We start from the raw sequence: 25,731 nt of genomic DNA, 5'->3' as shown, positions 1-25,731 counted from the left end.
AGGAAGTAGTATATTGCTATCATAATGGCAAGAAAAAGACAATTAACAAAGGAAGACAGACAGACCATTATAGCAAACGCAGTGAGCTTCATACTTAACGCGTGCACATGAGAGAATAGGAAACAACAACAACACAATACCATGGCAATTGTGAATCCGTGTCGTTGCCTATGACCCTTTTGCTTCCGTTTTCTTTGTTCCCGGTTTTTGTCATGGGGAATGATGATGCATGCCGGGAGATAAAGGCATCGTCGGAGACATGAAAGACCCAAATAATATCAGACATGGTGTATATTTCCTCCACTGATTTCAATAAAGATATCTCCTGCATCATCAAAAAATAATTTTTAATCGTGATTTACGTTATTTGATCGCTGATCCCGAATCCAGGCCGAAGTAACCGGAAATTGCGAATACAGTTGTGAACAAGTTATAGGTAAAGTCAGAAGCGAAGGTAATAATAATTCTACATTCAATATAGTATTTACTTTTTTAGATGAGATCCTGTTCTCGGCGGTGTGGTTGTCTTGTGAAGGTAATGTTGAGGTAATATTTATTTTTTCATAGCAAAAAGATGGTTTAATTTGATATATTTAAGAAGCGAATGCAAGAAGAATTCTACGTTCGCTTCTCAGCTTTTCCCATTCCATATTAACCCTTAAAAGTGTAGGTCTTTCCTTTAGAGAAATTGCAAAAAAGCCAAGGTGTCAGTGAGTACAGTTTCCTACACCATCAAAAGGCACTTGGTAACTGGAAGAAACTGACAGGAAGAGGTCTGACAAACCCAAAGCCACAACACAATCAGAAGACGAGTTTCTGAGTCAACAGCTTGTGTGATAGGTGGCTCACAGGACAGCAGCTTCAAGCACAGCTTAACACTGGTCGAAGTAAGGAAGTCTGTTTCAACTGTGAAGAGAAGACTTCGAGCTGCAGGTTTGACAGGTCATGTGGCAGTAAGAAAGCCATTGCAAAGATGGCAAAAATAAGAGAAAAAGACGCTTGCCTGGGCCATGAAGCACCGCCAGTGGACTATTGAAGACTGGAACGTCTTATGGACCGATAAATCAAAATTTGAAATCTTCGGTTCATCACGCAGGGTTTTTGTATGCAGTCGAGTTGGCGAAAGGATGGTTCCTCTGTGTGACACCAACTGTCAAACATGGATGAGGAAGTGTGATGATCTGGGACTCTTTTGCTGGATCCAGAGTCGGCGACTTGCACAGAGTGACTGGCAGCCTGAACCAAAAGGGCGACCACAGCATTTTGCAGCACCATGCAATACCCTCCGGTCTACGCCTCGTTCGTCAAGGGTTCATCCTACTGCAAGATAACGACCCAAAACATACCTCCAGGTGAAATCAGAACTACCTTAGAAGAAAAGAACAAGACAGTCGGCTTCAAATCATGGAATGGCCAGCACAGTCTCCAGACTTAAACCCCATTGAGCTGGTTTGGGATGAACTGGACAGAAGGGTAAAAGCAAAGCAACCTACAAGGACAACACATTTGTGGGAACTTCTGCAACAGTGTTGGGAAGAACTTTCCAAACAATATTTGATTTCCATTGTAGAAAGAATGCCATGAGTATGTTCGGCTGTAAAATCTGCAAAAGGTGGCGACTTTGAAGAGTCAAAAATGTAGATTAAATTTTGTTCAACAAAACAATTCAACGATTTATATTTTTTATCTGCAATTGTTTATTTGTTCTCGGCTTTAATTTCAGAGTACATTGAAACATTAAACTGCTTCAATTTCAGTAAAAACTGGAAAAATGGGGGTGTTCTAAAACTTTTGACCGGTAGTGTACATCAATCCGTTCCTGTGATCAGTTTCAAACACCCCACCTCTCCCCCCAAAAAAGAAGAAACGTGCATGGGTGATATGGGACGTGCAGGACTTTATTTGGGGCAAAAAGAGTATTACGGAAAAGGCATGGCAAATCCGTACGTCACGGGGCAGAATTCCAAAAATAAAAAAAATTAAAACAGCCAACATATCAAAAAAATATTTTTTTTAAAGCAGAAAAGCCGGTACATGTCAGCATTCCAGGGAACATGCAAGCTCATAATGTAAAAACTATTGGTAAATTCAATAGGAAAAACCGCCTTAAAAAGAAGCCGCACACCATTGTACAGAACAGGCAATTAACATCCTTCACGTGCCTAATGTTAATACTTGAGTCACTATATTACCCAAAAGCCACTCTAATGGTTCATAAGGAAATCCAGACCGAAAGGCATTATGCCAAAGGCAGCCGACACCGAGGTTCACCGACCACAGCGTGAGAGGCAAATTCAGTCGCGTGCTACACCTGGAGAGAAACCGCAAAGAAGATCCAAGAATCAGGGCTGGCAGGTGCATTGAGCCCTTCAGTGAAAAGGCAGCACTTGGTTCGTGTGCACCCTGTGTGACTCATTCCGCTCGTCCGACCCAGCACCTGCAAGCTTCAAACCCAAGGCCTGCGCATTTGTCTGCCACAAATGTGCAACTCTGTATGAATCTGAAAATAATTTGACTTTTCTTTCAACAAATCCTTTGTTTTAACTATTACATGCTCTCCTTCTTTTCCTTCTTCATAAAAGTCCACAAGGACAAAAAAAAGACAAAAAAAAAGGGATGGATGGACTGACACGCGAGGCATGGAGCATGGCGACAAAGGAAGGAAAGAAACGGCACAACAACAGGACCAGAATCTGCAATTTCGTGCAAATTGAAACCACCAGCCTTGTTTGAAGGAGGAAAATGAGCACGACGAATGCAACATTCCAATGAATCGTGGTGCTCATGTACGAATCGGATCCGATGTAAGAACAAATCAATCAACGTGTCGTGTGCCAAAACTAGATAGGCCTCGATAAATACCACCGGGCCTATCTGGCCAATTGTGTCAGATCAGATGGGTGAGTACGCTGAACCTCACTTGGGGTAAAGTATCGAATTTGCCTTCATCTTTGGCAATGTGGCGAAACATAATGAAAAGTCTGGATTTGGACTAAATCCACAGCAAACGTCACCTAAAGAAAATAAATAAAACTCCACAAAAACAAGAAATGGGGGTTCAAAAGCATTCGTCCCATCCAGGTGTCCAAACAAATGCGGCTTGCAAAACAAACCAAAAGGTAAACAAAAACAAATCACCAACTCTTCGTGTAAATGGCAAAACAGTTTTGAATTAGTGCTTCACGGAAAACAACGATTGCAACAAAATGGCACCAAGGAAGGGGCAAGACCGTACGTCTCTCCTACAACTCACGCACCTCCCTGGTTTTGTAAGACACCTGTCAGCAACGGAAACGACACAAAAGACGAGCAACGTTGAATCTGCTTTTGCGGAACAGTTCTGACCGTGGAAAACAATCCATCGGGTACAAATGACCTTCCGAATCAACCAAGCCATTTTCTACACAACGGATAATTTCAAAACCATTCGATTGATATACAACAGGAGGTAAGGATAAATTGCTCGGAGGAAAAAAAAAAAAACGATTTGTTTTTTTTTTGCCAACATTCCCCATTAAAAGTTCTGAGAAAGAAATGTTCACTATTGATGTAAACTCAAAAAGTTGTTTCTTCTTTACCGTTAAACTTATAACTGGTTTTCATGTAAACTAAAGTGACGTTGCTGGTTACGACAACGGAACGACTTTGCCGCACGAGATTTATGCCGGTACGATGATCGTTTGGATTTGTCGCTCCTCACCAGTCGTTCGGAAATTGATGCCTTCACCGCAGAAGCAGAAGCGACACAATGGTCTCCTTCCCATCGCTTCGTTTTAACAGCAGGTGCACAGCAAATCAAAAACGGCCGTAAAGTATCGTCACAGCAGTATCACCAAAGATTCTCTCTTTTTCAATGAAATGCAAAAAAGTAACCAAAATGAATCGTTCACGATGAGGTCGTTCAGCCCTCCCCCACCCCCAAAAAAAAGGAGGGAAAACGAGAACGCATTCTCTCTTGGCAAAAAAATACTATGTAGAAACATTAATGCCACCCAGGCATGGATCTGGAGACCAATGTAACAAATCAGTAGGCAGCTCGTCAAACCCTGGGCAGCCATCCAGCTGAACCATGGGAAAGTAGAAAGGAGAAACGGACACTTCCGCAAAACGAGATGTGCTCGGCGGACAGTCAAACAGAAAAAAATATTTAACCCAGAATAGAAAGAAAGAAAGAAAAATATATCAGCAAATAAATAAACAATGCTGGACTTCACATCCTCACCAGAGAAAAGCTTGTAGTCAGAAATGAAGTTCTTTTTCTTTAACTCGATAACAAAAGCACAATCCTAATTGTAGCCAGGAACAGTATCCTCCATGCTCTTCTCAAACCGAACCTGACCTGCACAGACTATCTGCATGGCAATTAGGCCCAGAGTACGGGATGGAAAATATGGGTGCGCAAGGTCAGTCACAGGGTGCACCGGCAGCCTCGTGTAACAGCAACCCAGGAAGACGTGCAGACCGCAAGACTCTCATACTTGGACAAGCTCTAGTTCAACAAAGTCAAGAAAATTCAATTTTATTTTCCCAACCTTCAATGTCCTTGAGCCCAAGTGGCTGGAAGCCCTGATAAGGAATATGTAGACAGGAAAACTGGCTGGATGGCAGAATGTGCAACACCCGGGTTGAACTCGTGTCTCACACACGCCGAGATCCCCTCTCTAGCAGCATCTACAAAGGGGTGTGAAGATGAGCAAATACCATTGTTAATTAAAGGGTTTTCAAAACAGTTGTGGTGCTTAAAGCAATAATAACAGAGAAAAGTGCCAAGAAAGTAAACATGCATAAATAGACCGTGCACCCAAGCTTTTTGTTGCGTATCAAATTTAAGCCATTCTCTTATCTCAGGCCAGTAGGCCAAACACAGACAATACCTTGGCCTTATCAGTGGGTTCAGGAAGAAGGCCATTGCTCGCAGCACCCCGTGTTGCCGGCAGTAGACCTTCGCTCTCTGTCTCATGGCAGACTTCTCTACTTGTGACCTAGTAAAGTGAATCAACAAATTTGGACTTGAAATGAAGCTGTGGAAATCACAAAATAAACAGATGGAGCACGCCGAACTGAAAGGATACGTGTGTGTGTGTGTGTGTGTGTGTGTGTGTGTGTGTGTGTGTGTGTGTGTGTGTGTGTGTGTGTGTGTGTGTGTGTGTGTGTGTGTGTGTGTGTGTGTGTGTGTGTGTTCCTAAACTGTTCCTGCTGCCACAGAGTAATAAATAATAAAAACCACCTGCCCTGAAGATCACCAGGATCAGGAGCAAGTCACTCAAACCCCTGGCAGACCCCTTCAACCTTGAAATGTTTAATGCCGTGAACAAACTTTGGTACATCAAGGGTGATGAAGGTTGTGGTCAAGTTTCAATGAAATTCTGGAGAAAATAAAAATAAAAATACCATCCCCTCTCAGGCCTCGTCCGCCCCCCCCCCCCATATTTCCGCAGGGTGCTCAAGGTCCGCCAGCAACCCCCTTCTGGTAAAACTACCAAAATCAAGAATCACTGCTCACCTTCACTCTTTCATTCCTCTTTTTTTCCCCGCCTTTGGAATAAACTCCCACACTCTCTTCAATCTCACTCTTTTCTCCAGATCTTCAAAACAACTGTTCACCACCATCTCTTATCTTCCCCCATCGAGAAACAATATTTTCCACCCCAAACCCACCTCCTTCAAATTCCATACTTTCCATCCTGAAAGTCCCTATAGTATCCATACAATCTTATTTACCCTGTGTACCCTGCCCCATTCCTCTCCCTTCCACAGATCTCCTGTCTGTTCCACACTGGTTTTTCCTTCCCTCTCCCACCCCTCTCATCTCCTGCTTCCCTTGTTGTATGTTCTGTGTTTTAGCTCTCAAACGAACCTCGAAAGTGTATTCAAAAAAAAATAACAATAATAACAAACAAGGACAAATGTGTCCAAGAGCAGCGTCCAAAAGGTTTTGTCGGCTAAAAAAAAAATAATAAAAAAATAATAAATAAAAACAACAACAACTTCCGATATTTCGTCACGTGCCTTGATTAAGCCAATAGCGAGACCCGTCATAATGTATTTACGTATTTACGAAATATCGTGTATTTACAAAATAAATAGTGTTTTTACGAAATTACAATACGATAAATGGAATAATCTTTAAATAGTAACATGAACTTTTCGAAACTTTAAAGCAAATGTCCGAATATATTTAAAAGTTCATGATAGACGCTCTCAAAAGGCACCGTCAATGCGAGGATGTGTACATGTGCTTAGTATTTAAGGAGATCCGGATATTGTATATACAAGAGTCGAGTCCGAGAGGTTAAGGCTTTGTCAGAAGAAGAAGAAGAAGAAGAAGAAGAAGAAGAAGAATGGTGGGGAGGGATCTGCATGGACAACAATATACATTTTACTTTCAAACTTGGTTACATCACAGTTCACAGTGACAGCCAATACATTCAGGTTCAAAACCTTCCTCAGGTCCAAACGAGGCTTCAAATGCTTTCCTGAGGAGGAACAACAATATATGTCCGGCACGACAGGACAGACACCATCCTACATTTCACAGTCTTCTCTTTGATGTGGCGCAATCCAAAGACTTCACTGGCGATGAAATTCCTCACAAGAATAACGAGCTATCCGAAATGGAAGCAGATGTTCGCACATGCTGAACAGCAAATCACCTCCAAAAGCAGTCACTTCACTCCCCTCGTTCGGGTCACCTGTGATACTTGTCCTGACCAATCCAGTTCGACTCCGAGCCACACCAAAAAAATGATAACCAAATCCGACTTTAAAACACACAATACATCTTGGGATTTGAGTCATTAGTAGCAGAAGGGAAGTCGAGACAACACAACGATGTTGGTGAAAATGAATTTTTCATTACTGCCATGATGTGTTATTGTTACCTCACATGGAACGTGGGCTGGTCCATCATCCTCAGTCTTCACCTCACGGGAAACGATGAGAAGGTACTCCGCCTGATGGCTTCCACTGTATCCGTAAGCAGAGCCAATTGCAACCAACTGGAAACAAGGTTAAACAAGAAAAAGAACAATCAGACATGGCAGACCCTAACCAGAACTAGTTTTGTGTTGTGTATTACGTCATTAATAAGAGACATAATTGGAACTGCCACTTTATAAGTGCGGCAGTGATGAACAGGTACCAAGACGTCTCACTTTGATTGGATACCTGACCCATGACATTTATGATTATTCAATTGAATTTAAAATAGGATTAAAATAAATTAAATTCAAATCAAATGGAAGATCAAATAGGTACAAGTCCTGCATTCACATTTCAGCTTCTATTCCTCTACCCTCAAACACATCCAGGAACAGCCAAGTGAGCCTTGGTCAAAAAAAAATTAAAAACATTAAATAATAATAATAACAATAACAATAATAATAAAATGAAAAAGAACCCACATCAAAAAAAAAATTCTGAATGCCCTACTATGCGTCCGATCAAGTTGAAATTTGAAACACGAGTCATTCCACCTCATATCACCGGAGGCCTCCCAGTTGACCCCCTCAGATTTACTTTAAACTTTCATAAAATAGTTCCCAGGTATCAAAATGAAGCTGCGTAAAATTTTAGGTCCATAGATGCGTCAACTCAGAGATATTGAGGGTTGAAAATGTGGTTGTGGCCCTATTTTTATGGTCGTTGCGAGCATCACAAAATGAACGGCGACTTTTAAACTCCCACAACTTTTTAAATATTAATGCTAGAGCCTTGAAATTTTCAGAAATTATTCTTCTATAACTGCTCTGAAAGAAACAAACATAAAACGGAGTATACCTCTATTAATTATGACCTGATCAGTTGAAATCCAGAAAAAAAAATGTTGGTTTTTATGAAGACCCAACTTTGAGACCCCATATATTTTTATTGACCCATCCCAGAAGCTTGAAATTTTTTCAGGTAATAACTGTTTGGTGGTAGTATTCAAATACATGTTTACTTTTCTTAATCAGTCGTATATAATAGTCATGATCCCTCAAAAATTGAAAATTCTCATTTTTCCCCGAAATTCAGGTGAGGATTGCAAATATATGACAAGGTATACCACTTCAAATTGTTCACCATTGGAAAGAGCATATTCAAGTTTACAAAAGTGTCAAATATCAAAGTGGTATAATGTTTCTATCAATATTTTTGAAATACCTGAATAAATGATGTTCAGCCAGTGCTGTGCACGTTGTGTGTGCCATTTAATGAAGTCCTTTTACATGTAGTACATGTATATACAATATACATACATGTCATCTGCTATTAGGATACCATGAACACAATACTTTGAAATTTGAATTTGTAATTCTTTGTTTCTTACTTTATAAATAGCAAGAGCTTAACTCATCTGGCTGGGGCTAAAAATAGAACTCAGGAATAGTGGCTGATCTGCTGATGTCAGCAGTGTATAGAGTTACATTCAAGGGAGGACATTTGTTGGGTTCCTTTGGTCCATGTGATGAAAGTTATTGATGCTCCCCTAACGTCAACTGGGAGGCAGTACAAGCTCGCACCTGACTTGGAAAAGCAGATGAAGGACCCATTCAAATCATTTACGTGAAATGTTTTATTACATTGTTATTGCAGTATGTGATATATTTTGTATTATTAATTTGAATCAGAGAACTAATCATTCATGATTACCATGGTGCCCACACCATGCACACACTTCATGTATTCACGACTGTGTTAAGTTTTTTTAAAAAAATAGAAAATATATTAAAAAAATACTGATATTTGACACTTTTGTAAACTTGAATATGCTCTTTCCAATGGTGAACAATTTGAAGTGGTATACCTCGTCATATATTTGTAATCCTCACCTGAATTTCGGTGAAAAATGAAAATTGTCAATTTTTGAGGGATCATGACTATTATATATGACTGATAAAGAAAAGCAAACATGTATTTGAATACTACTACCATACAGTTATTACATGAAAAAAATTTTAAGCTTCTGGGATGGGTCAATAAAAATATATGGGGTCTCAAAGTTGAGCCTTCATACAAAACCAACATTTTTTTTTTCTGGATTTCAACTGATCAGGTCATAAAATTTAATAGAGGTATACTCAGTTTATGTTTGTTTCTTACAGAGCAGTTATAGAAAAATAATCTCTGAAAATTTCAAGGTTCCAGCATTAATATTTAAAAAGTTGTGGGAGTTCAAAAATAGCCGTTCATTTTGTGATGCTCACAATGACCATAAAAATAGGGCCACAACCACATTTTCAACCCTCAATATCTCTGAGTTGACGCATCTATGGACCTAAAATTTTACGCAGCTTCATTTTGATACCTGGGAACTATTTTATGAAAGTTTAAAGTAAATCTGAGGGGGTCAATTGGGAACATTTTCTTAAATTTGGTGATTTCAGATGGAATGACTCATGTATTCCCCATCACGACGAGATCATAATTGTGAAGTTTCACGTTGACCATGACCTATCCATTTTCCAAACCATGAACTATCAATTATTCATCAACAAAACTTGTATCCTCAAGTTTTGGGGAAGATGTGTGTGAAGCTTCCCCTCAATGTGTCCAGCCATTCTGGATAAGAAGATTTTTGAAGGTTTTAGGCAAAATTCAATATGACCACCAAACCATGACCATGAACAATATCAATTCGTCGTGAACAAACTTGTACACCCATGTCTTGGGGAACGTGTAAAGTTTCACCTCAAACTGTTCAGCTGTTACGGAGAAGATTTTAATTTTTTTTTTTAACTTTCAATCCAATATGGCCTATGTCATCATAAATTTACATTCTGCCTGTAATTGGGTAGGGGATCGCGCTTGTGAAGTTGTGTTAATCGGATAAGGTAAGTTTTTCTATCCAAGATGGCCGCCAAACCATGTGACCTATCAATTATTCAAAAACAAACTTATATCCACTCATCTTTGAGAATGTGTTTGAAGTTTTCCCTTGATCTGCCCAGCCGTTCCAGAGAATTTTATTATTACTATTTTTTTCTCAAAACAATATGGCTGCCAAACCACTTGACCTATGCTATTTTTTTTTTCCTCCGGTAAGTTGCAAAGATGACGCTCAAGGAATTTCAATTTTTTCAGATACAGCGGTGCACTAGTCAAATTATGATGTCATAGTGAAGGCACCGATGATGTCTTGGTTAACAACCCTGACAAACCCATGCGGAGATTTTGATCATGAGCCACGTTTCAATTTTTTCCAGCGAGTGGTTCCAGACAAAACATCCAAAGTTTTTCGGTTTTTCAAAGATGGCACCCATACCAAGTGACCTATGACGTCATAATTGGTTCACGAGTCAGTAAGTGACCACAATATTCGTTATGGGTGTGTGTCTGTCTGTCTGTCTGTCTGTCACGAGCATAGCTCCGTGGGTTTTGATCCGATCCTGATAAAATTTGGGTGGGAGGTTTATATCATGATCTTGTGTTTTCCTGAGAATGGGCGTGCTGCGCCCATTACGGGCGGAGCCACGCCCCAAAAACATGTGTTTTTAGGGGGTAGCCGGTTTCAAGTTGCATCTTCTCCGAGGGGGTTTGTCAAATCTGGCAGGGTTTCGGTATTTGGTTAGCCCAATGGCACCTGGATAGCCCCACGGAGCTCGATTTTTCATTTTCATCCCAAGGTCACGAACTTAGAAAATGTCAAAAAAAAATCAATAAATTGGGCATCGAGCTCCGAGGGTTTTCAACCGTTTCAAATGAAAGTTGGTATGCAAGTAGTGCTCTTCGAGTACTACAACTTTCATCATTTACGTTCTTCCCGATTCCCGCCAGTTTGCCCGTGGCGTCCCCTCGAAGGTCAAAAAATAAAAAAGGCGAACTGTGTAGATTGCTCGTGAACCATCACCATCTCCAGACTTGTTATCACTTAATTCTACAGTGAAAATTTATTCTCAATCGGACTAACACTTACCAAGAAAATGAATTGAAGAGCGAAAAGAAACACAAAAATTACTGGCGGAATAAAAATAATAATAATAATAATAATAATAATAATAATAATAATAATAATAATAATAATAAACAGAAGAAAAAAACAATAGGTTACCCAGCCTGAAAGGCTTGGTACCTGAATAATAACAAGCTCAAATGAGCTAAGATCCTCATCCTCTTAATGATGGTCATAAAAACGAATATGACGTCATTGTGATGCATCAGGTTTGCGATAAATCTGTGCTAATGCCCGGCTTGATTCCCGCAAACAAAATTCAAACAGATTGCCGAGTTTTGGAGATAATGGTATAGGCGATTAACATTAGCGGTGATATTATGACGTCAACTTTTTTTCTAGGAAGAATTTCCAAAATTGGAGATGGTTACTGCCTGCGCGTGGGCTTTCTGCATATACATGGCAAGTTTCACGAAGATCTGATGAAAACTCTGGGTTGTGAAACAAAAGTCATAAAATAGGAATAACGTCATAAAAATTGATATGACGTCATAGTGATGTACCATATGTGCGGTAATTCATCTTTGCTAATGCCCTGTTCGATTCCCGCAAACAGAATTCAAAAAGCTTGCCAAGCTTGAGATCATTTTTTAGGCGATTTCCATTAGCGGAGATATTTTGACGTCATAACTTTTTTTTCTAGGAAGAATTTTCAAAATCGGAGATGGTTACTGTGTGCGCAGGGTATTTTTTTACATATATATGCCAAGTTTCAGGAAGTTTCGATGAAAACTGTAGGCTGTGAAACAAAAAGTCCACAAGAACAACAACGTGAGTAAGACTTAAAGATCCTCCACGAGGATCTAAAAATAGGGCCAATACACCTGGGCACTCATCTGGTAACGGCTGGATAAGACAACCAGGGACCATTGGTCGGCATGGATAACCCACAAAATATATAATGAAGAAAGTAAATACCGATGGATTTTTAATAAATGCCATGAACAAACTTTGATACATAATCACAGGTAATAAAGGTTGCGGTCAAGTTTCATCAGAATTACATATATCGGTTGAGAAGTTCCAATCGTTTGTGGATGGACAGACTGATGGACGAATGAATGAACGACGTGCCATCCCATAAACTCCCCGGAACTACCTTCCAGGTGGGCTTAAAAAAAAAGAAAAAAAAAAAGAAAAAAAAAAAGAAAAAGGTAAAACACCTGGACTGCTTGCTTACAAACTTCCGCTTTGATGGGGCCATGCATTTATTACATGTGCATAGGGGAAGGCGCATACACGGAGCTCAGCCACAGGGTTTGGGGTTCAAGACACGCATACGAAAGCCGATTATAATCAGTGGATATCAACATCGATTCGGAATATTTTCTCCGAACAATTTTCTGTTGTTTTTGTGACCGTTTCAATGAAATACCCACTCTGGCAATGAAGACTATCATGTTTCTTTTAAACCCTGTGCCATGAATTTAATCGATAACTTTACTCATATTCTACAGACTGACCCAAAGGTAATGATGCACCTGGTGGAATGAGGTTGTTTTTTTTTTTGTATACCTTGTCGAACTTCGTGTGAGAGCTAACATACAACGCACAGCAAGGGGGCATGAGACAAGAGGGGCGGGAGTGGGAGGGACAAAACAGTGGGGAACAGACACATTCGGAGATCTGTGGAAGGGAGAGGGATGGGACGGGGAACATGGGGAGTAGAAGATGGACATTACAGGGACTTTCAGGAAGGAAAGCAGGGAATTTGAAGGAAGTGGGCTTGGGTGGATTATCGGGGGTAGAAAAGACAGAGGATTTGGATGGGGGATGACAAGAGGTGGTGGTGAATAGCTGTTTTGAAAGCCTGGAGGGAAGAAAGGGAAAGAATAGAGTGAGGGACTTTATTCCAAAGGCGGGAAAAAAGAGGAATGAAAGAGGAAGGTGAGCAGTGATTAGTGATTTTGGTAGTTTTACCAGAAGGGGGTTGTTGGCGGACATTGAGCGCCATGTGGAAATGTGGTGGGGACAAATCGCAGAGAGAGCAGGGGGGGCAAGGCTGGAGAGGAGACGGTACAAGACAAAAAGACCACCGACCAACCTGCGGTGATTGAGTGAGAGGTCCAAAGACTCAGCCTCATTGCAGGAGATGCCGATGATCCTAAATGCCCTGGTTTCTACAGCGTGAAGCCGAGAAAGATGGGAGGCAGGAGCACCAGCCCAGAGGGGAGAGCAATACTCCATCAGGCTACGGACAAAAGCTTTGTTAGTGGTCAGGAGGGCCGAGGAAGAACTTTGCACGACGGAGGATTCCCAGTCGGCGACTGGCTTTGGAGGCGAGGTTTGAAATGTGTTTTTCCCAGGAAAGGTCATGGCAGATAGTGAGACCCAGAAGCTTGAAAGAAAGGACTTCTTCCAGAGGATTGTTGAGAAAGTGGATGGGGGGTTTTCGACAAGGTCCTTTCGAAGAGGCATCGTGAGAGTGTGAGATTTGTCCGGATTGAAAGACACGTTCCACGTGTTAGACCAGTTTATGATTTTATCCAGATCTGCAGTGAGCGAAGAAGCTGCTGCTTGCCAGTCTGAGGGATGACCGATGGTACGGCAGAGGGTGGAGTCGTCGGCAAAGAGATATAGAGGATTTTCCAGAGAGTCCGAGAGATCATTGATGAAAACCAGAAAAAGAACAGGGCCCAAAACGCTACCTTGAGGAACTCCAGCCTGGACAGGAAGGGGGGATGAAAGAACTCCATTTAGGGCCACACGTTGACTGAGACAGGAGAGGAAGTCGGCGAGCCATGAGTGGAGATGGCCTTGGATACCATAGGAAGAGAGTTTGGTGAGCAGGGCAGGGTGCCAGACTGTGTCAAAAGCACGTGATATGTCCAGGGATACGGCTCTGATTTCCTGTCTGGCATTGAGGACTTCCATCCATTGTTGGGAGAGCAGAAGCAGCATATCCAGGGTAGAGTGACCTGGTCTGAAACCAAATTGATGATCGGAAATCAAGCCATTGGAGAAGAGGAAGGATTTCATGTCTGAAGCGATGATGGATTCCATAACCTTGCTGATGATTGGGAGAAGGCTGATTGGTCTGCAGTTGCAGGGATCTGTTTTTGCACCTTTTTTGTGCAGGGCAGTGATGTTTGCAGATTTCCAAGCAGATGGCAGATGACCTTGAGCAAATGAGAGGGTGATTAGAACAGAGAGAGGGTGAGCAAGAGCAGAAGAGCAGGCTTTGAGGACACGTGGGCTGATGCCGTCTGGACCGGTTGCAGAATCCGAGTCGAGGTTTGACAGCAAGCTCTCCACCTTGTCAGGAGAAAAGGACACAGAGTCCAGGGACAGTTGGGTGCGATTGGGTAAGGTGGGTAGAGAAAGTGATGGGTTTTGGACACAAGATTTAGCTGCAAACACCGAGTTTAGGCATTCAGCTTTTTCACGTGCGGTAATAGTAGTGCGGCCATCTCAGGTAAGGGAAGGGATGGAGGGGGAACTTGCACAAGAAACAGATTTGATTAGACACCACCAGGATTTTGAGGAGGGAGAGAGGTTTGAGAGTTCAGACTTGAGATTAGAAAGATGTTGTTTTCTGGCTCTCCTGAGGGTAGATACACACTTGTTCCGAGCTTTATGGAAGGAACTGAGATTTCCCTCAGTTGGGTTTGCTTTCCATGAGGCAAAGGCAAGTTGTTTCAGGACAACTGCCTCGCCACAAGCTGCAGAAAACCAAGGGCGGGAGGAAGGGAAGGACAACTGAAGACGACAGGGGATAAATCTGTGCATGAGGGAGAGCAAGTTTCTTTGAAAGAATTCCCAGGATAAGTTGATGTTGTAGAAAGTAGCGATAGGAGAACCAGACTAAGTTTGATGGATGCTTGGAGACCCTGCCAGTCCGCTTGAGTGAAATGCCAGACTCGACGGCGGTGAGGTGGTTCTCTGATAATAGCCAGAGATGTCCACTTTGACAAGGACGTTGTCAGAAGAACCGATTGGAGCGGAGAAAGAGCAGCAGATATTGTCAGGGAAATTTGTCAAAATCAGATCCAGAACAGATGGAGTACCATTGGTTGAGATCCGGGTCAGCAAAGTTGACCGATTGAGTCAGTCCCAATTAGTCGCAGAAAGCTTTTGCTGAGGTGCCATGACAGGTGAGAGAGGTACCCACACCAAGCCAACTGGCATGATGACAACTGAAGTCGCCACATAAGAGGAAGAGAGTTTGGATGAGAAGATAGAAGATGGTCCATGTTTTCGGATAGTGAGGTGAAGATGGAGTCATCACTGTTAGGTGGACGGTACAGTACACATATAAGCATGAAGTGGGAGTTGAGGGGAAGCCATAGCCAGAGGTATTCCTGGGGGTGTGGGGGAGTGAGGGCAGTGCATGGAGAGTGAGGAATAGAGTCTTTGATGAAGAGAGCAACTCCTCCACCAGGGCGAGGCTCAGGTCTGTCAAACCGGAGGAGGGAGTAACCAGGGAGAGATACTTGGGAGTCAGACACATCTTGTGGGAGGAAAGTTTCTGTTAGGCAGATTATGTCTGGTTTATCAGTGGCAACCTGTATGGAAAGATCTGAAAGGTTTGAGCGAAGGCCCTGGATATTTGAGGTCCACACTTTTAATGAAGAGGTAGGGGAGGAGGCTTTGGGTGCAGGGGATGGGGGGGGAGAGGGAGTGTAGGACAAGGGACGAAGGGGGGGGTAAGGAGGGTTGTTGAATGAGTGTAGGGGATTGCAGAATAGCTTGGGGAGGGGGCCAAATGAGGAGGAGGAGAAAAGGCTCTGTGGTGCTGGGGGAAAGGGGGACAACAGAGGGGGAAGAAGGCAGTTGAGGATTTGAGGAGGTGGAGTGAAGAGATGGAGGTGAGAGGGCAGTGGAAGGAGGAAGCTTTGTGGATGAGAGGGGGGAAACTTTGAGAATGAGTGAGGGGGATGAAAGGTGGGACAAACGTGAGGGGGGAATTTTTGAGAGAGGTGAGAGGCAGTCTTAGAGGGAGAAGAGTGGGATGGTTGCTTTGAGAGTGAGGGGTGAGAGGGGTGCGTTGGCACTGAAGTTGGAAAAAAAGAATGGTTGATGGAAAGCGAATATTCATAGCAAACTGGGGTTTTAAAAAGTTTTTGGTCAGAGATGCAATTTAACACAATTCTTGATGGATGCAATAAAGGCGAATTCAGAGAATGGAGAGAAGAAACGCTGTAACAGTTGGATTTTTAGGCAAGGAATGAAGGAGAGGTCGAAATGAGAGCAGTCTGTTAGAATAGCAAGAGTCGTGCATTATGAAACAGTAGAGTACCACATGTGCGAGAGAGGAAGATGAAGCATGGCAAGATATCGTTTTTGTTATTATTATTACTCGGCCGGGCCCATCGGGGCGGGCCCGTAGGGGCGTGCCCGTAGGTGAGTCCCAGTATGCGCAGCCTCTCTCTCTCTCTCTCTCTCAAATCTCGAAAAGGCACATCCACGGGTCCCCAGCAATATTCCTGGCAAGTTTCAATCGTGCAAAAGAAATAATAAAAAAATAAATAAAGAAATAAACATTAATTGTGATGTCATTTGTGACGTCATAGCACCGTGTCCTGTCATTGGTCGACAGATAAATGGCCGTAACTTGGGAACCGCTCGTCAGATTAATATCAAACCTCGAAAAGGCACATCTGCGGGTCCCCAGAAATATTCCTGGCAAGTTTCAATCAGATCGGACCATCAAGCGTGCAAAAAATAAACAAACATTAATTGTGACGCCATTCGTGACGTCATATCACCCTGTCTTGTCATTGGTCGACAGAGAAATGGCCGTAACTTGGGAACCGCTCGTCCGATCGACATCAAACCTCGAAAAGGCACATCTGCGGGTGCCCAGCAATATTCCTGGCAAGTTTCAATCAGATCGGACCGGCAGTCGTCGAGAAACGGTGGTCGCAGACAAACAGACAGACACACACAGAGATTGCTGAAATTATAGATAGATATTATTAATGTTTGAGAGAGTTTTCAACAGATTAGGTCATGGAAGTGTTGTAGAAAAAAAAAAAGAGGAAGAAGAAGAGGAGGAGGAAAAATAAGAGGAAGAAGAAGAGGAGGAGGAAAAATAAGAGGAAGAAGAAGAGGAGATGAAGAAGAAGAAGAAGAAGAAGAAGAAGAAGAAGAAGCAGAATCAGGAGAAAGGTTGCGTTGTTTTTTTGGGATTTAAGATAAGAAATAGAGAGATTAGTTGGGAGAAATGGGGGACGTTAGGAAAGTGGGAAAGAAATTGAAGGTAATGGGTAGAAAAAAAACAAATAAAACGATCGTACACAGAGGGGAACCGGTAGGCCTCAAACACCCGGTAAGACAACGTCGACAAAAACTCACAAAATAGCACGATTTTTGAAACAAAACCGAACTAGGAACACACAGTAACATGTTGGATGAGAAAAATAAACAGTTTGAACGGGACAAGTAACGACCGGAAACTTAACTTTGAGATCGTCAGCAGAGAGCCCCTAAGGAGACCTCTCGACGCTCAAAACCTGGAACCGGAAGTCCAAAATATTAAAAGGTTGGAATATTAAAAATAAATAGATTTTAAATGTTAATGGGTTAAGACTTAAAATAAACAGGATGGACATCAACAATGTGGGTTTCATTTATTGCCATATCTGTCTGGAGGAAAGGATGATTTGGAGGGGGGGGTGGGTAGGGTGGGGAGAGGTCTCGATGTTCCAGGATAACAAGTAAATCCTCCTGATTGACTGACTGAGCCAAACAAAACCACAGTTACAGTTGGGAATATTTCATGAGAATATAACAAATATCAATTTATGACATATTTACATATGAACCAAACAGATAGACCAATACTGTCAGCAAGTTCATATCGTGCAGTTTAGTTTGTACATTGTCCTAACATTTGAAACTACGAGGCTAAATAAAATGGGATAACGTTCTTAACACGGGGTCCAGATCAGCAATTTTTGGACAGAAGAGTAAATATTGTTAACATCAACATGTTAGGGTAAGGCATAGAATTTCAAGAGTGAACCTCCTCCAATTAAATTAGTGTCCAAGGAAATAGATTGGTGAATTTGACGATCCTTCTGAAGTGATAGGGTGCTTCTGATATGGGATAACGCTTCCCAAAAATGCACAGAACAGAGGAACATTTGGCCATTAGAATGCTTGGGTGCATGAGGGGCAGGGTGGGGGCACACGTTGCCGTCTGAACATCATGACGCGAGGATTTTCCACAACTCTACCGCTGCACCCACCCCGGACGTGCACCAATGGGAAGAGGTCACGCGGGGGTTTAAGGATCCTTGCATGAGCTTTGCTCCCTCGAAGCCATGCCTGGCATGGCACGTATGTAGGCCAGGATGCGACTCGGTCTGGGGCTGTTTGCCGACGCACCAGGGATGCAAGAACAACTCGGACTGCTGTCTCAACTGGAAGCACGTTGCTGGACCCAGCACTCGCCCTCATTCGGAAACGAGCTCACTCGTCTGTAGTTGATAAGACTGCTTTTGCACCCTTATTGTGGACAGGAGTGATGTTTTCTGACTTTCGTGCAGAGGGGAGGTGACCAAAGGAGGACAAACTGAACAGGGCATACACAGAGTGAAAGCAAGAATGGCAGAGCAGGATTTGAGAATATGGGCACCAACACCATCTGGGCCTGTCGCCAAATCAGGGTCATGGTTGTTAAAACCACGACAGGAAGATGTTTCCTACGAGAAAACACTTCATCCTCAACAAGCACAAATCACCATGTTCGTGAAATTAATATCTGGACTCTCGCCGTCCTCTGTGCGCCAAGTGCCATGGTTACTTTCCCCTCGTCCATCTCCGGCTCTGCAGAGTCCGAGGGTTTGTTCAGCTCAAAATGTGACGAAGTTGAGAAAATGTGCTTTGCTTGCTTCTCACGTCTAGCACCATTGAAAATACATTTACACATCAATGTATACTTTTTTTCATTCCCCAACATACCTACCTCTTCCACACACCTTTTCCCTGATCCTATACATCACCGTCGATTTACCGATTGTTTATTTGCTTCCACTCGTCTCGTTTTGGGTTTTCCTTTAACTGAAAAAAATGGTGGAGGTTACGGGATCAGATTAAATGTAATTAGAGAAGGGTTGGTTGTGGGTTTGTTTGTGAGTTTACAAATCACAATAAAGTACTGTACTCCAAATCTCTACTGGGGGGGGGGGTGACAAGACCCCAATTATCCCGATGAAATTGTGCATCATATAATGCCACCTGGGGGAAGCCTGTATTACAAGTCATACATCATAAAAGTTGGGGAATAAACCCAGGATATTTGCGAATCGCAATCGATTTTTGCACACCAGTTTGCTCAAGTTACGCCTCGTTACTCCACCACAATGTCATGCTACAATGTATTTCATACTGAAAAACAAAAACCACCAACACACCATGGAATTTATGGGAAATGTATCACCGACTTATCAGTTTCGAACTGACATTAGAAAGAGGATATCTCATTAATGACAGGACATCACACACACATGGCGGCGGTGATAGTTTGAAGCGAATCAACTCCAGATGCTCGGTTGCTTGAGGTGAAGGTCACTGTCCGTGTTTGCATCAAATGCAAATGCAACATACGAGTAGTCACAAAGCATGGACAATTTGATTCGCTCAATTGCTGCTCATCATATAGTGCCTATCGCTGCACCATGTCATCAGAAGCAGCTCATCATGTAGTAAGCAGCGACGCGCTGCTCCGGCGCATGCCCCCATACCTGACCTGACCTGATATAGTACTTATAAATGCACCATGATGTTTCATGACATCTATCTGTCAAATTCCAGATTGAATGTCAAAATTGATTGAGAGAAATCAGAAACAATATTCATTAAACAATAGGCCCATCACTCTTGCTTCCCCCACCCCACCACACCCCAGGATCCAGAGCTTCTCCAAATTATCACATTAAAATTAAATAAAAAAATTTTTAAAGCATAATTCAATACAATTCATGTTAATCAAATGAGATTAGAACAAATGGAGTATGTGCCATTCACAAATTCTCTCAACCAGTCCTGATTACTTATAGAGACCCAAAGGGGGTGGGGGGAAGGGGGCTGAAGGGATACTTTTACTTTGCTGTACGATCAGGGAAATATTCAATTTCGATTATAGATATTTTGGGCACTCGAGTCACTTTGTTCATTATCGAGTGCAGCACTAAGAGGGGGTTACCTGCTCAAATTTCCAGCCGTCAGACATGGTCGATACCATTTGTGTGAGCTCCTCTTCTCTGCACTGCAGCACCCGATACACATGCTTGACGCTGTGCTGCAAGGAGCAAATTTGGTTAAACATGACCAATTATACAACCAAACTGCATGCACTACATAGGTAAAAAATATAAACTCCATTTCCTCTCTTTCAAAAACAACACTATGAAAGTTTATGTTCCAGGCTGACACGTAGTGGTGTTGGCAATGTTGCTTGCAAATTCAAACAAATAATATTGCTCACTTATATTACACACTCATTCCTGTCGCTCAATTTTGATTACATTTCACTGCCGCATCCACATGTACATCCCAGCATTTCTGGACTTCTCACCCGGGACTGAGCTGCAGCCCGCTGCCGAATGCGCTCCTTCACAAGCGAGACGAGAGAAGAGATGTTGTAATACTCCGCCTCTGCCAGAACCCCTACAAACATTGGAAATGCACACTGTACTTTCACAGCATCATTACCCTCCACCACCGAAGGTGGACGGATGTTATGTTTCGACACCTGTTTGTTACTTGCAAAAATCGAAGATTTATTTTTCCAAGTATATTGGTTGGTTTTGTTTGTCTGCTTGTGTGTCAGTCACCTACAGGTCACATTTTTAAACCGATCGTCAAAAAATAAATTCACAAAGCAGTGAAGTTGGTCAAAAACAAGCAGCCTATCGATTTTGAGGACAAAGTCAAATCATTTTTTTTTTTCATCCAATGGATTTATTTGTATGGATTGACGAGGATTTGAACATCAGGTCAGTGAATTGAACCACCAATTATTTTTGAAGTCGAAAGGTCAACAAGTTTAGTGACATTTCTAAAAATCCTCAATTTTCATTCGATTGATGTGAAATTTGAAGAGGATTTGCATATTTGGTCAATTCAACAACCAATTATTTTTAAGGTCAAATTTGTTTTCGGGATTTCGCAAGTGTCATGTTATGCATGACGTCTATCTTGTTTGTTTGCATGTCTAAGAGCAGGATACCTCAAAACGTTATGGACGGATTGGGTGTGTGACAAGGATGAAATGATTCGATTTTGGTGAAGATACGGATCTGGATATGGATCCAGATAGGAGAATTTTAAAATTATTTAAGTAATTCTTCACCATTGAGAGATAGGGTCAAAAACAACAGAGAGCACGATGTTTCAAAATGTCGATGCATCTGGACAAAACTTCGACGAATTGTGGAGGTAACAAGAACAAGTAGATTTGATTTTGGTTCAGTTCCAGATCGAGATCCGGCCTATGAGTGGGATACAAAACGTAAACTGTTCAGCTTGGCGGAGGTATGCGCTCCACCGAGTGCTGTTCTGGTTATTACAATGTAAAGATAAGAGTGAGATAGACAGATATTTTATATATACACACATACAATACAGTGGGGCGGTGAGCAAAGACAAAGAAAACGCTTTATGACATGTCTGCAATCCCACATTTTAAGCATCAATATTCCGTACACATTCTCTACCTTTCGACCTCATTAACAAGCCAAATAAGCTGAAAATGCAAGTCTTTCCACCTGGCAGGTTGGGTATGCTGTGGCACCATAAATATGAATCAAACTGAAGCAGAGATTAGAAAATAAATAAATAAAAATAAACAACCCAAAAGCAATACAATACTGGGCACATGTGGTGCACCCTCCACAAAGTGCTCCATCAAATCGTCTAATACTCTAATGAATAGTAGAGGGGAGAAAACAAAGAATTGTATTTTTTTTTTAAGGGCAAGGGATGAATGAATGTGCTCACCTTCTTCAGTGAGTTGCTCATTCAGGATGAGTTTTCCATGTCGGAGGAAGTTGAGTATGGTGCTGAAATATGCTGGGTCACGGTCCACCAGAAATGCTCCTGTCTCGTCCTGCAGCCAACACACACACACACACACACTTATTTAACCAAGAGCACCACCTTGAACCCCTTTATCCAACCTTCTAAACAGAAGTCAGGTGATGAAAAAAAACAGACAAACCTGCTTGAATCTTAACCTACACTCATTTGTTCCTCTCCCCACCCCCGACCTGTGGAACAAACTTCCACATTCTCTTTAACCTCATCCTTCCATTCAAGTCTTAAAGACAGCTGATAGTCACCATCTCAGATCATTTCCCCTCCATCCAAAACCATGACGTTCTCCACACCATTTAAACCAGCCCTTCTTTCCCCCAAAATTTTGCTTCTGTCTCAATCTTATCCACCCATGCATTCTCCCCTACCCCTCACCACCAATGCATTCTCCCCTACCCCCTCATTCTCCTCCACATCCCTCACTTGTCTGTCTCTGTCTATTTTCGCCCTCGGCCTTGCTGTTGGCATTTCCCTCTTCCCTTACTGCTGTTACCTCCTGATCCGTTCTGTGTTCTAACTCTTCCACGATCCTTAACTGTACACACAAACAAAAAACACAACAACCTCACAGCCATTCCTGAATGCACGACAAACTGAAAAAGGTTTAGGGATTTGCGGCAAGACCTTTCGTTTCCTCCTTTAACTGCCTTCGTTGCAAAATACAAAAGTTTCACCGAAGCCACAGGTGCGTTCACCTCAGCACAAGTAAAAGTTTTGCATGATGACGTCACATGTAAAATAAACGTACTCTGTGCAGCACCCAGGATTGCTTATAATTTCCAAAAGCACAGAGCTAACAGCAACTTTACTGCGGTGCTTTGGAATGCAAGTGGAAAACATTTTTAAACAACAGATCATTATAAAAGCCAGAGCATCTCTCTGCTGAGTCTCCATTAAAATTGTTGTGGGAAAGTTGTTTAGGGGTTAATAAAAAACTATTTAGTGAAATGATTATTTTTTAGCGTTTGTTTAGCGAAGCATGACGGACCATTTGGACAATAGATATGTGTGACACATGCAGTGAGTCTGAGATGTTCGTTTTCCCGACCCTACTGTTTTGTCCTCCCATGATTCATTCAAACCTCTGGCTGAACATGTTTAATGTCCTTATCCTCTGTTTGCAAGTCTTTACAAAGCGTACACGAGAGCTTCGCAGTTGCATTGAATCTGCATTGAGATAGCCGGCCATTTAGCCTCACCACAGGAGCTGATTGTTGGGGTGAAACAGCATTTGAGGAAGTCGGCAATTTCCTCACCACGGGAACTCCGCTCACATGGCCTGGCACGGGGCCGGCAGTTGATCTGACGTGTGGTTGACCGTTAACGGCTGCCGAGAGAGGTCGAGGTCGAGGTCGAGGTCGAGGTCGGTCGAGGTCGAGGTCGAGGTCGGTCGAGGTCGAGGTCGAGGTCGGTCGAGGTCGAGGTCGAGGTCGGTCGAGGTCGAGGTCGAGGTCGGTCGAGGTCGAGGTCGAGGTCGGTCGAGGTCGAGGTCGAGGTCGGTCGAGGTCGAGGTCGAGGTCGGTCGAGGTCGAGGTCGAGGTCGGTCGAGGTCGGTCGAGGTCGAGGTCGAGGTCGGTCGAGGTCGAGGTCGAGGTCGAGGTCGAGGTCGAGGTCGGGAGGTCGAGGTCGAGGTCGAGGTCGAGGTCGAGGTCGAGGTCGGGGTCGAGGTCGAGGTCGGGGTCGAGGTCGGTCGAGGTCGGTCGAGGTCGAGGTCGGTCGAGGTCGGTCGAGGTCGGTCGAGGTCGGTCGAGGTCGGTCGAGGTCGGTCGAGGTCGGTCGAGGTCGGTCGAGGTCGGTCGAGGTCGGTCGAGGTCGGTCGAGGTCGGTCGAGGTCGGTCGAGGTCGGTCGAGGTCGGTCGAGGTCGGTCGAGGTCGGTCGAGGTCGGTCGAGGTCGGTCGAGGTCGGTCGAGGTCGGTCGAGAGAGGTCGAGAGAGGTCGAGAGAGGTCGAGAGAGGTCGAGAGAGGTCGAGAGAGGTCGAGAGAGGTCGAGAGAGGTCGAGAGAGGTCGAGAGAGGTCGAGAGAGGTCGAGAGAGGTCGAGAGAGGTCGAGAGAGGTCGAGAGAGGTCGAGAGAGGTCGAGAGAGGTCGAGAGAGGTCGAGGTCGAGAGAGGTCGAGAGAGGGAACTTGAGATTGGCAGGAAGAGTCACTGATGGCGCAGAGCTGAGAGTGCCAGAGTTGTGAACATTTAATCCCCAGAGCAAAGGTTGGGCTTTGAGGGAGCCACGATTACGAGGCTTGAGGGCATTTTACATCGGGTTTCACGAGAGACCTCTCGATAACTTTGCTTCAGACTCCTGCACAGCTCGACTCCGGGTTTGCACTCAACCTCTTGGCCTTGCTATTTTGTATTTCCTGTACTGTGTTCTTGTCGAGCAAGTGAACGGGCCGCAAGATAAGAACAGTTCAAAAATTTGGGTTGCTGGAGGGCGGTAAGGGATAAACAGATTTATTTATTGCATACTGGTTGTTGTAACCTCGAACACCGAAGACGGGAGGAGGGAGGAGGTTACGCTTTCACCTGTTTGTGTGTGTGCATTATATCTCAAAAGTTATGGATGGATTTGGAAGAAATTTGGTGGACAGGTTGGGTGTGACAAGGACGAATGCGAAACACGATATCAAGCATGATATCTCAAAAAGTTATGGACAGATTCGGACAAACCTTAGTGGACAGGATGGGTGTGACAAAGACAAATAGATTTGATTTTGGTTCTTGTCTGGATCCAGAACCTATCAGTGGGATACAAAACTTAACCTGTTCAGCCTGGTGGAGGTGTGCATGTGCTCAAACAAGGACCATTATAGGTTCCCTTTGTAATCTATGTGATTGCTTTTACAAATAGTTTACCAGTTGCACAAGTCAGCAAATCCACCCCTCCCCCTCACCCCCAGGAAGGCAAAAAAAACCAGGCCTTGTGACCGTGTGTAAAACTGAGTTACACTAGGAATGACAGTCATGAACCCACTCGAGTGGCTCTAAACCACAGAAGCCGCGAGAAGCTGCAGGAAGTTTAACAGTTCGCCAATGAGTGTGCAGCTCCGCATGGTCACGAGTTATTAACCCTAACGAGTCTGAGTGAAGCGCAAGCAGGACAGAGCGCTGTACACGAGTGGCAAAATACCAATGGAAAACTGACGACGACAGTTCGAGAGTCGGGCAATAAGAGCAAACGTGTGCATTGGGCTAAAACTGAGAGCTGGGACGAAATCGGAGGCTCTTTCGTGCGCGAGTGACTTGGCGTGAAGATTATATCGCTTAAGTGGTTAAAATATCGCGGGGGGGAGTGGGTGGGAATATTCTTAAAGAGAAATTGTCATCGGTGAGTTTGCTTTTTGTTCTTCCCTCCTTCATCCTTTAATAAATCCTGTTTTTTTCCCCCCACTGGAATATTGGCCTGGTGAATGGTGGGGCACACCAGCACAAAGGTGGCAGCAGCAGCACTCCACGCAGTCAATTGAATAAATGGTGCCGAAAGATAAATAAAAGGTGCCAATCATGATTAACGTGGTCTGCTTTTCTAAAGATTTACCGAGGAATTTAAAAATAAGACATTGACATCAAAGGAGAAGAGAGAGCCAAGCTTTGAGGAAGGTGACGACATTGCACACTGTATTTGCGGTCTCAGTCTCGAACGCACAAAAAGGATCAATGAGACGCTCAAATTCCAATGTCAAAGACATCTCAACAAATTAAACAGGTTTGAGAGAGGATCCATAAATATCATTTTGTACCCTCCCCCACCCCATTCGTGT

General features: G+C 43.3%; 1 protein-coding gene across 1 annotated transcript in view; it reads right to left on the bottom strand.

Moving 5' to 3' along the window:
- Positions 1 to 1,880: 1,880 nt before the first annotated feature.
- The window catches only part of LOC147021093 (BTB/POZ domain-containing protein KCTD5-like), a 67,924-nt gene continuing 44,073 nt past the window's right edge, over positions 1,881 to 25,731 (bottom strand). Inside the window, exons 2-7 of the mRNA XM_085890853.1 lie at positions 21,881 to 21,989; positions 20,457 to 20,548; positions 20,085 to 20,180; positions 6,882 to 6,998; positions 4,875 to 4,982; positions 1,881 to 4,671 (exon numbers count right to left, since the gene is read on the bottom strand). Coding sequence (XP_085746979.1) covers positions 4,639 to 4,671; positions 4,875 to 4,982; positions 6,882 to 6,998; positions 20,085 to 20,180; positions 20,457 to 20,548; positions 21,881 to 21,989 — 555 coding nt within the window. The 3' untranslated portion in view covers positions 1,881 to 4,638. The remainder of the gene's footprint in view (positions 4,672 to 4,874; positions 4,983 to 6,881; positions 6,999 to 20,084; positions 20,181 to 20,456; positions 20,549 to 21,880; positions 21,990 to 25,731) is intronic.

The sequence above is a fragment of the Eptatretus burgeri genome, chromosome 8 (assembly GCF_056783735.1).
Source record: "Eptatretus burgeri isolate ZD-2024b chromosome 8, Ebu_testis_v1, whole genome shotgun sequence".
NCBI classification, from domain to species: Eukaryota; Metazoa; Chordata; class Myxini; order Myxiniformes; family Myxinidae; genus Eptatretus; species Eptatretus burgeri.
The sequence above is the reverse complement of the archived record's forward strand: the minus strand, read 5'-3'. Positions and strand labels throughout refer to the sequence as shown.